This window comes from Phalangium opilio, unplaced genomic scaffold (genome assembly GCF_054372755.1).
Source record: "Phalangium opilio isolate 3A_F unplaced genomic scaffold, DU_Popi_V2 ptg000042l_1, whole genome shotgun sequence".
NCBI lineage: Eukaryota > Metazoa > Arthropoda > Arachnida > Opiliones > Phalangiidae > Phalangium > Phalangium opilio.
This window is the reverse complement of record NW_028324166.1, coordinates 4,360,860-4,375,071: the sequence shown is the minus strand read 5'-3', so window position 1 is coordinate 4,375,071 and position 14,212 is coordinate 4,360,860. Positions and strand designations below refer to the sequence as shown.

The 14,212-nt window shown below is 38.5% G+C and overlaps 3 protein-coding genes across 3 annotated transcripts in view; 1 reads left to right on the top strand and 2 right to left on the bottom strand.

The window, feature by feature from the left end:
- Positions 1-5,840, top strand: part of LOC149678528 (multidrug resistance-associated protein 1-like) — a 50,202-nt gene extending 44,362 nt beyond the window's left edge. The window contains exons 37-39 of the mRNA XM_089836460.1: positions 16-142; positions 4,645-5,414; positions 5,484-5,840. Coding sequence (XP_089692586.1) covers positions 16-142; positions 4,645-5,414; positions 5,484-5,595 — 1,009 coding nt within the window. The 3' untranslated portion in view covers positions 5,596-5,840. The remainder of the gene's footprint in view (positions 1-15; positions 143-4,644; positions 5,415-5,483) is intronic.
- On the bottom strand, positions 1,098-2,765 carry LOC149678529 (ATP-binding cassette sub-family C member 1-like). The gene is made up of 3 exons (XM_089836951.1): positions 1,851-2,765; positions 1,597-1,764; positions 1,098-1,196 (listed from the first exon to the last, which is right to left on the bottom strand). Exons 1-3 carry the CDS (start codon positions 1,923-1,925, stop codon positions 1,098-1,100), a joined length of 342 nt encoding a protein of 113 aa, XP_089693077.1. The 5' UTR covers positions 1,926-2,765.
- A 656-nt stretch (positions 5,841-6,496) lies between the features above and the next one.
- Positions 6,497-14,164, bottom strand: LOC149678527 (putative serine carboxypeptidase CPVL). Its single transcript, XM_089836461.1, has 5 exons — positions 14,094-14,164; positions 12,883-13,246; positions 8,829-9,159; positions 8,028-8,223; positions 6,497-7,142 (listed from the first exon to the last, which is right to left on the bottom strand). The coding sequence occupies exons 1-5, from the start codon at positions 14,147-14,149 to the stop codon at positions 6,554-6,556; spliced, it is 1,536 nt and encodes a 511-aa protein (XP_089692587.1). The 5' UTR covers positions 14,150-14,164; the 3' UTR covers positions 6,497-6,553.
- Positions 14,165-14,212: the final 48 nt, after the last annotated feature.

Here is a 14,212-nt window from a genome sequence, read left to right as displayed (position 1 = left end):
AAAATTTCTTTTCAGATGGCTGACAGTACGCTACAATATCTTGGGCAATTGCTTGATGTTTTGCACCGCCATTTTCATAATTTTGAGCAAAGGGACTCTCTCAGCTGATTTTGTAGGATTTGTCTTGGCTAATGCTGATCGGGTAAGCGCTACCAGTGAAGACGGAGCGAGTAAATCAAAGCTAAAATATTTAGTGGTTTTTCGTGGCACGATGCAAAAGAGGACCAATAGTTTCTGAGTTAACAAGGATGTATATTTATATTGAATTGTATGTGGGAGTTTAATGGGAGATTGATATAAGGAAGAGAAGCAAAATATCACAGTTGCATTCGATCAACAAGATCAAAATGAACCCCACTCAGGAATTATTTTCTCTCCAAAAATCTATTAAAGATGATCATTTTCGATATATAATTTTTCTATCCTTTTTATAATATACCATTAGTCTTACCAGAAGTGGATCATATTACAGCTCCCTAGAAGTACTGGACGTTATAACATCGCCGTGCATCAGCATTGTCTCCTAGCACTGAAGAGAAAAGGGTATATGCGAAACGCAGCGGCGAATTTGTGAACTAAATCAGAGGAATGATTTTGGCGCGAAAGTAATTTTTAATAAGCGGGCGAAGCAAACGGAAGTAAGTGGTAGGCTGATAGCCAATGAGGAAAGGTTTGAGAGAGAAGGAAACAAGTTGTTCCATAAAAGTGTTGGGTTGTGAATATGATAGTAGAAGTCCACTTTATTTTTCCGATTTAAAAAAATAATTGGCGGTCTATAGGTATTTTTTAAACGCTTGTGTTGAAAAGGAAATTAATATGAATTCAAATGATCAAAATAGACTTCATCATGCTAGAATATTTCTAATGTATCCCTAGTACAGTACAGCACTGAGCTAAGCTTCCACCGATCGATTTAAAGGCTAGAGGGGATAGTTGGACCGATTTATTACTAATTAAAGGTTATGTGCGTCGACATAGAAATTTGTTTTCCCTTTTTAAGTGTGACAAATTTTTTCAATGCTTTAACGTTTTCCGTTTGCAAAAGATGCTGGTCAATATTTTTCAGTTTTACAAAACGTTTTTTTAGTTTTTTACGGTTAAGTGCTTTTAATATCACATAGATCGTGTTCAGATGTCTCTTTAATGTGGGCATGCAACCATTGCAAATAGTTACATTGATCCTTACATAAGCCATTCTAAATCAAAATTATAACGCGATAATAAGCTTCACACTAATCACGACACTGACGGCGGTCTGACAGCCATTATCATCAACCGGAACTTCCGTAGGTTAACCTAACTCAAGATCCGGGTTAATGGGAAAACTATACTTGTAAAACTGAGCTATAGATGGCGGGCTTGGATGTCTTGGAAGAAAACGCTGTTTACAAAAGCATAACCTACGTCCAGTACTTATAGGGAGCTGTAATATGATTCACTTATGATGAAAGTTATTTCACAGTAAAGACACTGATTGCATTACATTCATGGCTTACATATTCAACTACTACCGGGATTTAAACGAAACGACACGTCGACCATTCATTAATGGATGCTAAGCACTTTCATAATAAATATAAGAGCAGTGTTATTTACTTTCTCTCGAAGAAATCCCTTTGGTCCGATGACTTCGTTGAAAAGATGTTTGGCCACGTGTGAGTCAACCGCCCCCAACGGGTCATCAAAGAGAAAAACATCGTCATCGCGGTAAATTGCTCTAGCCACGTTGACCCTTTGCTTCTGACCACCACTCAAGTTGATACCCTATCATGTAAAATTAGTAAACGAACACGTTACTAAAGCTTAGTTCCCACTTGACCGAATACTCGACGGAAACACTGCGTAAGTACCTCCGAAACCGCTATCGGTCGGACAGAATTGGTGTTCAATTTTTGACGCAGAGGACGACGTAAAATTATTTTCATAACCAATCAAAATTCGTTCGGGATGAAGCTTCTGTTGACGTCATAATAGGGCAGTTTTTTTATCGCCGCTTTGAGGTTTTTTTTAACTCGCCAGTCGCCATTGCCACATTTGCATGTTATGAACTATTGAGTCTGAATTATCTAATCGGATTTGATCGCGAGTCGCTATTGCCGTGTTTGTATGTTATAAACCTTTGATTTGAATCTCTGATCTTAAAGGTAGCGTCGGCGAGGTTTATTACCGATCTAGAACGCTAGATGGCGCTCGCGTTGGGGGCGGTGGCCTAAAATTTGAAAAAAGGACCATACCCTACGAGTGGATGAATCGCGTCACGTGGGTTACAAAGACTCTATTTGCCCCTCAACCTGGACTCCACGTATCAATATAAATGAAGCTCGCCTAGAGCGCAAAACCTTGCAGTCCATTTTGCACCCCTTTTCCTCTTTCTTTCGTGACAGCGAGGAGCAGTTTTTCTTTTTTGCACCTGGGAACTTCTTTTATTCTTGGAATTTTTCTTTTTTTGTACTATGCTGTTATATAGTCATAGGAGAGGGGAAATTCGCGGAATTGAGAAATCATTCGACTTGGTTTGGTTGGGGGCTTGGGGCCGGGCGCGTTTAGCGATCGGTTAGGTATCTTTCTTCGGGACGAGATTTCAGAAAGACGGTTAGTAAGAAACGAATTGAGCTTTCTTCATATCGCATGAAGTCAATTGTGTTCGGAACTGTTTTATATGAAGATGATAGGTAACTATTAATAAAAGCATCAAAACTATATCCATGCCTGGTTTTAATTCATGCTTTGTTTTATCAGGAAAATTATTTTAGTGGTGTTTGGTAATGAACATCAAAATAAAATGAGGTAAAAATCTAATGTTAAGTTTGACCAATCTAAAAGATTAGTGACTAAACATTTTGTGACTTTTATATAGTGCGTATACACCAGAACGTTACTGATAATTTAACAGGACGTGTGAATAATGTTTGAAATTATTGGGATGGGAGAAGTTGCTCCCTCTCTCAGCTTTATCTTCAGTGCCATGTTGTGATTGTGAGGCATTCTACGTCAGCCAAGATGGTCAAGTACTAATTCAAACTGAACTGCTAGCCTTTCTCTTGGCTTAGTAACACTGGGAGAACCAAAATGAAATTGAACTGGGTTACTGGACGCTTGGCAAAATTTAAATGGACGCTCGCGATATTTTAAGTGGACGCTCGCGATATTTTTAAATGAACGCTCGCGATATTTTAAATGAACGCTCGCGATATTTTAAATGAACGCTCGCGATATTTTAAATGAACGCTCGCGATATTTTAAATGAACGCTCGCGATATTTTAAATGAACGCTCGCGATATTTTAAATGAACGCTCGCGATATTTTAAATGAACGCTCGCGATATTTTAAATGAACGCTCGCGATATTTTAAATGAACGCTCGCGATATTTTAAATGGACGCTAGCGATATTTTAAATGGACGCTCGCGATATTTTAAATGGACGCTCGCGATATTTTAAATGGACGCTCGCGATATTTTAAATGGACGCTCGCGATATTTTAAATGGACGCTCGCGATATTTTAAATGGACGCTCGCGATATTTTAAATGGACGCTCGCGATATTTTAAATGGACGCTCGCGATATTTTAAATGAACGCTCGCGATATTTTAAATGAACGCTCGCGATATTTTAAATGAACGCTCGCGATATTTTAAATGAACGCTCGCGATATTTTAAATGAACGCTCGCGATATTTTAAATGAACGCTCGCGATATTTTAAATGAACGCTCGCGATATTTTAAATGAACGCTCGCGATATTTTAAATGGACGCTAGCGATATTTTAAATGGACGCTCGCGATATTTTAAATGGACGCTCGCGATATTTTAAATGGACGCTCGCGATATTTTAAATGGACGCTCGCGATATTTTAAATGGACGCTCGCGATATTTTAAATGGACGCTCGCGATATTTTAAATGGACGCTCGCGATATTTTAAATGGACGCTCGCGATATTTTAAATGGACGCTCGCGATATTTTAAATGGACGCTCGCGATATTTTAATTTTTAAGTGGACATTCGCGTTATTTTAATTTTTAGGTGGACATTCGCGTTATTTTAATTTTTAAGTGGACACTCGCAATATTTTAAGTGGACACTCGCAATATTTTAAGTGGACACTCGCAATATTTTAAGTGGACAGTCGCAATAGTTAGAATATTTTTTCAAACTTCGTATTTCTAAAAACTTTTTGAGGATACAGTGTATAGACTAATGGTGGTAGAGAGGGGTGAAAACAGTGTATCCCTCCCTCTGGGCGCGCTTTTGTAAGAGAGGATACTGTACGCGCCCGGTAGGGGCATGACAGCCATTATCATCAACCGGAACTTCCGTAGGTTAACCTAACTCAAGATCCGGGTTAATGGGAAAACTATACTTGTAAAACTGAGCTATAGATGGCGGGCTTGGATGTCTTGGAAGAAAACGCTGTTTACAAAAGCATAACCTACGTCCAGTACTTATAGGGAGCTGTAATATGATTCACTTATGGTCTTACATTAATGTCGTTAACAGGTCTTTTCTATGAAACCTAATATATTCTCTAATCTAATTGGCTAATTTCTCACGTATTTTGATAAGCTAGTGCAGGCTTTTCTATCACGTGGAACAATTATTTTCCACAAATTAAGTACTAATTTAACATTTTGATCCAACAGCTGCTCCAATTTCTGAAAATCTTTATCTCTGCCACTACGGGTTTGGAAGCAAATGTCGTCTCCATAGAAAGAGTTGACGAATACTGTCGTTTGGAGTCCGAGGCCGAGTGGGAGAAACCAGAATGTCAACCATCAGCTGACTGGCCTCATCGAGGACAAATAATATTCCAGGACTACAGCACCAGATACCGAGAAGGACTGGATTTGGTCTTGAAGGACATCGATGTCAGGATCGAGGCCGGAGAGAAGGTGGGCGTGGTAGGGCGGACAGGCGCTGGAAAGTCATCGCTGACGCTGGCCCTCTTCCGTCTCATCGAGGGGGTGCGCGGTCAGATCGTCATAGACGGAGTGGAAGTGGAGAGATTGGGTTTGTCCGATTTGAGATCGCGGCTGACCATCATCCCCCAAGAGCCCATTCTCTTCTCGGGCACACTCAGACTCAACCTGGATCCTTTTGGACAAAAAGATGACCAGCAACTGTGGTCCGCCCTCGAACACTCGCACCTAAAATCCTTCGTGGCGTCACTCGAGCAGGGACTGGATAACCCCGTGACCGAAGGAGGACATAATCTGAGCGTCGGGCAGCGTCAGTTGGTGTGCTTGGCTCGTGCCTTATTGAGGAACACCAAGATCCTGATCTTGGACGAAGCGACGGCCTCTGTCGACATGGACACCGACGATCTCATTCAAGAGACCATCAAGAAGGAATTTTCCAACTCTACGATCATCACCATCGCACACAGAATAAACACCATTTTGGACTATGACAAGTTAGTTTACCTACCTTTTAATCCGGTTTGAAAGGATTGACTAAATTGTTGTCATTTAACTCTTCATAGGGTGATGGTTCTCGATCAGGGCCGAATAACGGAATTCGACTCTCCAGATGCCCTCTTGAAGAATGATCAATCAATGTTCTACGATTTGGCCAAAGATGCCAAAATAATCTAGATCACCTTTTAACTAATCACCCATGCTTTACGTTTAATGTTATATACAGTTTGTTACAAATTTAACGAACTACCTTTTTAATTTATTTTATTACTAATACAGAAATGTCATTAGGTGTTATTTACATAGACATTTTAATTGTCTCAACTAGTTAAGGTAACTATAATCCTTGGATTGGTGATTGCTCAATGCAAATTATGAAACTTTTCAGCACAAATATTACAAATAAAAGAATATTAATAGAAATAAATTATAAATTTAAAGTTTCATTTCGGAGGCACTCGCTTATCGTGATTTAACACTATGTCTAATGCGTATTAAGATACTTTTTTCAATAGACCCATCTCAGTTTTTGAAGACAGTACCTACTTTCATACCAAATTAGGAATCAGACTGAATTCAGCAACGATGAAAGCGCTTTACAAAAAGGCTATGTATTTCTTTTCGATAAAAACCCTTTTTCGATCCAAATTTAATAACCAATCTATATCCCTACTATCTCTATAAGTACTGTACCATCTTTCTAGGTATTTTGAATTGCATTATGCTTATGGACGATATTTTAAACACCGTGTACATCGACACGGTAAAATTTTAAACATTTAGAAAATACGGTTTTTAGCGCCCTCTCCATATGGAACCGACCCTAAAATTGTCCAAATGATTGAGATTTTTAGAGAATAGGGTCAAAGATTGAAAGATGGCAGCCTCCATACAAAAGCAGCTTGAATTGTATAATGGTAAGAAAATTGCAAATTGGCTTACTAATTATTATTTAACCATTGGTTAATTTATCGTAATATATAATTTGAAGCATTATGTAATCTTATAATCGCCATAATAGCAAATTTTGTTGCGATCTCAAATTATTATCAAAAAATTTCAAAACATTAACTGCATGTAACGAGAAACGTACAGATATTTTATTTATTAATCTGATACAAGCATAGAAATATTTCTAAAAGTTTTTACCCAGAACAAATCGCGTTATCATATCGTAGGCAACGCGTGGTTGGTCATACGGTACCATGTGACCAGCATTTCTAACTAAAACTTGATAAAAATCACCGGCTCGTCTAACATAACCGGCCACTTCTTTGTCAGTCGAAGCGACCTTCCAAATTTTTCTGTCCGCGTTCTTGTAAGCGTCCGCGCCCTTCCACTGGACAGTTTGCAAGAAATTGGCCGTTAATGGGTACGCGATGATAATGTCTAACTGGCCTGAATATATCATGACTTTGTAATTGTCCAATAACGTTTCGACTAAGGGTTTCACAGAATCCATGACGTCATTCAAGAGATGTTGTTCCACGGCTTGTCCGTCATTGTAAGTTAGGTTACCGACGTGAATAGCGGCTCTCACTTGGCTCTTGGCTAAGTAGTTACCGTAGTAATCTTGATCTTCAGGGGACGAAGTGTACAGGAAGTTGTAGTAGTTCGTGATTCCAGTGCAATTGGTGAAGTAAGATTTCGTTTTGATAGTGTCTCCGTTAAGTAAAGTGTCGAAAATTTGGAATGCGTCACGAAACTTCTTTTGTTGAATGAACCTGTAAAATTCATCAAAATTAGTTTTATTAGATTTGTATGCCATGCAAGGGTGTTCAAAACGATTTTTTAATAGTGGTGTCGTATTGAATTCACATTATCCAACTTTCATCGGAATTAGTTGGAGGAAATAGTGTGTTCTTTGTTGAATTAAGTAGCAAGATGGGGGATGAGACGTGTTCAGTTAAGTTAGGGAAGGCTAGGCTTATGTTAGGTTTCTGTTAAGGTCACCCTTGGTTTAGGACTTTAAGTAACGTTGCAGTCTTCTAGCGTACAAGCTCCAACCAATTGAATGAGCAAATGCTTCATATTTTAAAAAGTTCAATAGTAGGACCATCATCTCCACATCGCATACAAACGATATAACCAGATGTACGATAAACTAATTCATATTGTATTTAGACGATTAATTTGCATAGACCAACTCAACTAAAAATTATACAATTCAACGATTTAGTTCGACCAGAAGTATACCACAAAGCGGGCTAATTGTAACATGATTCTTACCAATATTTGGAGCAAGGTTACTAAACTGAATCACAAAATAGTTCCCTGATCATTACTCTATTAGCGCTTAACTATTTTCCAAGGCGCTCTTGTGGATTTTTGTCCCACGTCAAAACGAGGTTTGTTAGTTTATTGTTAAGGATTTAGAAAATACCAAACAGTTATAGATTTCACCCTAGCACGGTGCAATGCCCATCTGAATTTTGATGAGCAGGAGAGCAAACAGAAAGGGTGAGCCTGGGAAGAATCATGTTCCATAACTAAAGTATTAAGAGGATACAGAGTGTCATCCTTCTAGTTCGACTAACATATTCATATTTCATTTATTAAGGAGTTGGGCTTTATGAAAAGACTTCCAGTTCAAAGGTTGTGTTACTTACTTCAAAGCCTTATTTTGTTCCTTTAGAAAATAATCTCTTTGGTTTTCATCGAGTAATCCAATTTGATAAAGATAGTCGCTGTAATCGAATTGACTTTCGGGATCAATGAGACCGTCTCCTATAGCTATGCCCTTTAAGTTAATCTCTTTCGGTTGTTCCTTGTGGATCTGGTAAGCAATCGCTGGCACGTATTTACCTAAAGAAACGAAACATTAAGAACAATGAATTTAATCGGCATCGTGTCAACCACGAATTTAAACATGGTTATATGATTAGAAATTCAAATAGGATGAAGCTAAAGACTATTTTCGAACATAAAATGAACTACTTTCAGAAGGAAAATAAGGAAAGGAATTTGGTCTAATAGTAACACTAAAGGCTCTTTCAGACGATCCAACTTTTTGACTCAGCTCGATGGGGCAAAAAGTTGTATCAACTTGCCCAACTTCTGAAGGGAAAAGTGAAATAAATCCTTCCTATTCACACGACTAAACTTTTACCGCCAAATGGAACTTATTAAGCACCACCTACCTTGGCACTTACGAAATAAGCCGCGAAAAAGGCTTTATTTGTAATTCATTTTGATTGGCTGAAGAAATGAACTTGAAAAGTTGAGTCAGCAAAAATTTGATCACTGATCCAATTTTTCCTATCCAGCTTTTTTGGTGACTTAACTCATCCAGCGTCTATTCACACGATCCAACTAGTTGATTCAACTCGAGTTGACCCATCAAGCTGGGTCAAAAAGTTGGATCGTCTGAAAGAGCCTTAAAGGTTTGTTGAGTTTTTGATTTTATTTACCAGCGTATGATTCTCCAGTGACGTAAAAATCGTTTTTCTGATACTCCGAGAAGAGGGTGAAGAACTGTTTCAGACATTCCAGAAGATCTCGGCCAACGTCTTGTTCGTTAGTAGCAAATCCACTGTCCGAATCGGTGAAACTGTAGCCGGTGCCGACTGGGTTATCAATGTAGATGACAGAGAATTGTGTGGCCCAAGAATACTTTCTTTGTAAGGCCTTCAGATCCTTGGTGATTATAAACGGACCATTCTCGGCGAAGAGACCGAATAAGGACGAACCTCCGGGTCCTCCTTGCAACCACAATAGAACTGGCGCTTTCTCTGCCCCAGTCTAAATGAAATTTTAAAGGGAAATAAGTACCCTTGGATAGGGCACCTATCCCTCCCTACCCCAATAATATTCTTGTTTTGTCATTTCTTAGTGAAGATAGGCCTAATAACTTTCCCTATTTATGTGGGAGTGTCTACGTGTCTGAATTAGAACTCTTATGAAAGAGTCTCATATAAGGCCTAAGTGTTCTATGATCCTCACCATAGTGAGTTAAAAGGTGTTGAGGTGGCTCAATAGAATGTAGTCGATAGTGAGAAATGCAAAAATTTGGTCTATAGCCTCGCGTTCTTAGTTAGTAAGAGCCCCCTGTACAATTATGTATTCTGAATCAAGAAATAAGTGGGTTTTTTTTCGGATAGAAATTAAATAATTTAATTGTAAAATTATCAATTTTTAGTGACTCCAACCCTGTAAGACATATTTAACCAATACTCATTCACAACTTTTAACAACTTTCACAAAATCATAATAGGCCATGCCATGGCTATATAAGATATTTTCATTATAACAATTCAAACCAGGACCTAAAACTGCAACATCGCCGTATATATAGCTTCGTTTAGAAAGAAACGGCGGCAATAACGCGAACAACACTAGACAGAAGGTTGCCTTTTACAAAGGTTGATAACTTCTTATCAAAAACATTTTAAAAGTCTCTTTTAAAATCTTCCCGATATTTCGGGAACTTAAATCGAACTCGTACGCATCCATGACGTTGTAGATTTTGCATCTATACTTTCATATCTTGCAATTGTTCAAATAGCCAGAATAGGAATGTCGCGAGAGTAGCTGGAACGTTACCCTAGAAATATAAGAGGACACAAGCTGATGAAGTTTCGAGCTTACATTTCGACATATATTAATCTCTGAAATTTCACTGATCAAATGTTTCCAACGAATAAATACGTAAAGGTTCCTTAACAAAGACAAAAACATAGTATTTCGTTTAAAAGTAAAGCAACTAATTGAAAGATCTATTCGAATACATTCAGCAAACACATTCAAAAGTAGATTCAAATTTCATCGTTGCACCTGCGGCAAATCGCGTAACGTGTTTTATTGCTGGTTAACGGGTTTTATCGCTTGTTTATGGCTCTCCACTCTTTCAACTTACAAACTGTCTTCGTCGCTCAACTTTTGCCACCACGCGCAATGTTAACCATATCACTCGCTAGGCCTAATTTGCTTTCGACATGCAAAGGAATTTTTTTAACTGTAGGTACAGCATTTAAAGTCGGAGATATATAGTTAATGTTTCACTAAGTAGATTGCTTACTATAAGGTTAAAGTTAAATGACTTCCTTTTCATCTCCTCTATGAAAACATCGCGATCTAACGCGGTTTTTGACAGTAAAAGCAAAAGTTATTGCGTGGGATAAAACTGTTATTTTTGTGAATTTGGCCTTAAAGCTTAAACGACGTCACCTAGCCTCAAATTATCAAAAATGTTGAACTAAACATCAAAAAATATTTTCACTGCCATGATGACATCAATATTTTTAAGTAAACCAATTGAAACTTAATGGTCTTTGAAACTCTTTGTGCAATCGAACCTCGTCAAAATAATGCCTTGTCTGTTCTTTCAATTGAATTTAGTTCTCTCTTATCGCAGCATATCTCTCATGACTGATTAAAAATTTTCCATTTTTCTAAGAATATTGCTATCGTTAAATTGAATTACGTGGCATTGTTCAATTATAGAATGTATATTGTCTCATGATTTTTTGTAAAACAGATAAGACTCGAGTGGAAGCGTTTCAGCCAAGCAAGGTGAATGCAAGGTTTAATGCACGAATAACATGTTTTCATATTACGTTTATCTGCATATTAATCGTATAAGTGTGTGTACCGTTCCATAAGTAACGTAATAACAATAAGTATGAAGCTTCCCATTCGTGTGGCGCTACATTTGTTAAGGAAGGTTTTTTCTCACCATTTTTTTAGATACTGTTACCTGAAAAACGTTTTGGCGAGTACAAAATGATTTTACCCCTTGTAGACTCGCTTCTAAGAAACATATCAGTAACATGTTTCTTGAGTGTCATACTATTATTACGATACTTGTGGTGTACTAAATGATACTTCGAAATCTACAGTTTATTTATTGAACCAGAGCCAATAGACTGATTGGAAGGGAGCACGTAAAAGATTCTAAAGATCTTATTCAATTAATATGGCCTTTCACTCAATTTTCTCTCATCCTTTGTGGAGTCACTATTTTTTACAGTGTCAACTCTCATCTTTGAACCTTGAAGGAGAGAATAATGGAGTGGAAACCCCCATACCTTAAGCGTTGCCTTTGTACCCCCACCTACGGCACCATAGTCCTCCCATCATCCCCAGCGGTTAGGTCGTGCCGGACGAAATTGTAAAGGACGCTCCCTCTATCTCAAAAATAGAAGCTAGTTCTCATTCAAATAAAATGGCGCTACGCGGCAGCACTTAGCAATCGCCTACGGAAAGGTAGGGGCGTGCGCGAGGTACACTGGGAGAGATATGGTGCCGCAGGTCGCCCATCATCATTTCCAATCCATCTGACTCCCTTATCCCTGTTTGAACAGTGCTTCGTATCAAATCTATAATTTTTTTTCCACTATGTTTATGACGTATGGAGGTTTTTGGCAGTAAATGGACCATCCTGAGTTTCGCGACATGTAAGGGGTTAATTCATCACCGTCTCTGCGCACTCTCATGATACAAAAAATTAGCGAGATTTTTTTTTTGGAGAGTTTCAATGCGATTGGGTCAGTGGACCTCGGCAAGGATGTGATTAGACAGGTTTCAGTACGTGTGTAAGCAGGGGAAGGAAATGAGGTTTACTTGGGAGGTGACGGGCGGGATGTGGGGGTCAAGTCACCTCCGGCGGACACGGGGCAGTCGGCACCTATAGGGTAGGATCGCCGACATGTGTCTTATTCCCTCAAACTTTGCCGCCCAGAAAATGAGCGAGATGGCAGAGCTTTTAGATCCCTGTCACTAGAACTCAGGCTCATTCAGATTTCAGACAGAACTAAAATCTTACGTTCATGTCGGTGTAGTCGCTTTGCTCGCTTAGTTAGACTGTTCGCATGTGTCATCGAATACGTTAATTATTCGCGGGCCTAGTTTGAAAATTTTCAGTTTCGTCGGGCAGTGTCGAGATGGCACCACCTCGTTAGCGCCTTTTCTTTAGCTTTTAGATCACTCGAATCCTCGATCATGCCTTCGCTTGATCGAGTTAGCTATGCCTTAGCAGACGATCTATGAAACGTTGTAGGATTTTTGCCGCGCTCTTCTTGGTGCCGTTGGCTGTATTTTTCATTTTGAATTCGGCTATTTTATAATTCAAAAGCAGCCTTGCTGCCTTGGAAATTAGGATATATTTTAAAGTAGTCCTTGCTCGGGGTTTGAATTAAAACAGTTGTCCAACTGGTTTTTAACTTGTAGACTTGTCTTATTTGGAAGCCTGGTACTGACGCGACCGAAACGGAAATAAGGAGGCCACTGACGGGAACGTAAGATTTTACTCTTGTCTGATTGGGTGGGAATTTTTGAAGAAATGTTTTATTGCTATATTAAGGTTTCCAAAATTTTAAATCAAATCAAAATATTTTCTACATATTTATTTACTGTTAGGCGTCGGAGAGGAGAATGGTGCTCCTCACGGAACAGTTCCATGATACATTTCATTTAATAATTTTACCGTTTGTGTAACTTTAGTTGCATTCAATAAGGGATACTTACAGCTGCCGGGAAAAACCAGAAGAACATATTACTGTTGTACTTCTTATTGACTGTTAAGTATCCTGAGTAACTGGTAAGTTGTGGTGCATCGGGAAGCGGACCAACGAGACTAAGCTTTCTGGCTAAGTCAAATTGTCCAGCTTCGATTAAAGGTGTAAGAAATAAGGGTTTTCCTGGATCTCCACCATCTTTAACGTGTTTCGGAGCCTTCGGTAGCCCATTACCGAAGATGCTCAACGAACCGTCAATCAAACATATTACAACAAGTAGAGAAAGAAGAGCGTAGGTTAGAGAGGATCTTGCCATGATTGAATTTGCTCGACGAATGAAGAGTTTCAAGAACCGGTCTCGATATACTTTGATTCTGAAAAATTATCTGTACAATTGATAACGTTCTAAAGGTTCAAATTGCATATGTTTATAAGCATAAGTCTTCAGAACCTGAAGCGAAATTAATTATTGTTTTAGGATGGAGATTATCGCTACTCCTTCGTGGAAGATTCCACATTTGCTTGCATCTGATAGTTTTTAGTCGTGTTCATAACTTGATAGGCCCCTGACGTTTAGGACCATGATCACGTGACCCGTTCTCTCTTTTAATGGAACGTCCCGAAGAAGATGTCCTTTTCTTAAGATGATTCGTATTGCGAGTCTCCCTAGATGGGCTGATAGCATTTGCGCAATTCATTGCCCAAATTTTAAGTGTCTTCCAAAACAAGACTTGAAAAGTAAAAAATCACCCAACTATTAATGAAAAGATCTTACAGAATATTTTTCCAATGGACAAGGCAAGATCATTTTGTTTAGCTCTGCGGATCGTAGACTTATTTAGATAGGCGTATGAAGATAATTTAAAACAACTTATTGTTGCTACGGGAAAATCACGGATATTCAGTTGATGTTTTTATCTATTGATAGGGTACTTAAGCCTACATTCGAAAATAGAATCGTCTATAATGAAATTCAGACTATATCCTGATTTTTATGTTTTTTTGAAAGTCATCCGTGTACAGCTACGATGCTCATGTGATTGATTAGACGAAGACAAGCGATATGGTGCAATAGCAACCCACTCTACCCATAAACGATTACTCCTTTTAAGAATGGTTAATACCAAGAATTTATTCATACACACACATGAACAGATATCAACCACCTCCGAGTTATTTAGTGCTAAAAGCACCTACTTTTCGTAAATCGTTACATCTTACCTCTTGATTTGCTGGTGCAGAATTACCAGAGGAATACCGTAAAGTTGTACATTCATTGTTTAACTTCGTGCGTATCAGTTTGCATTGCATAAATTCTCCAAAATATCAAATAAATTTTT

Bases quoted from the DNA above. Each gene is read 5' to 3' on its own strand.
- LOC149678529 (XM_089836951.1), bottom strand. From the start codon at position 1,925: ATGAAAATAATTTTACGTCGTCCTCTGCGTCAAAAATTGAACACCAAT. The intron at 1,765-1,850 runs GTACTTACGCAG...TTTACATGATAG, and splicing joins GACCGATAGCGGTTTCGGAG to GGTATCAACTTGAGTGGTGG. The intron at 1,197-1,596 runs GTAAATAACACT...ATTTTGATTTAG, and splicing joins AGGGATTTCTTCGAGAGAAA to AATGGCTTATGTAAGGATCA.
- LOC149678527 (XM_089836461.1), bottom strand. From the start codon at position 14,149: ATGAATGTACAACTTTACGGTATTCCTCTGGTAATTCTGCACCAGCAA. The intron at 13,247-14,093 runs GTAAGATGTAAC...ATAATTTTTCAG, and splicing joins CTGCACCAGCAAATCAAGAG to AATCAAAGTATATCGAGACC. The intron at 9,160-12,882 runs GTAAGTATCCCT...AATTTCATTTAG, and splicing joins TCTGGTTTTTCCCGGCAGCT to ACTGGGGCAGAGAAAGCGCC.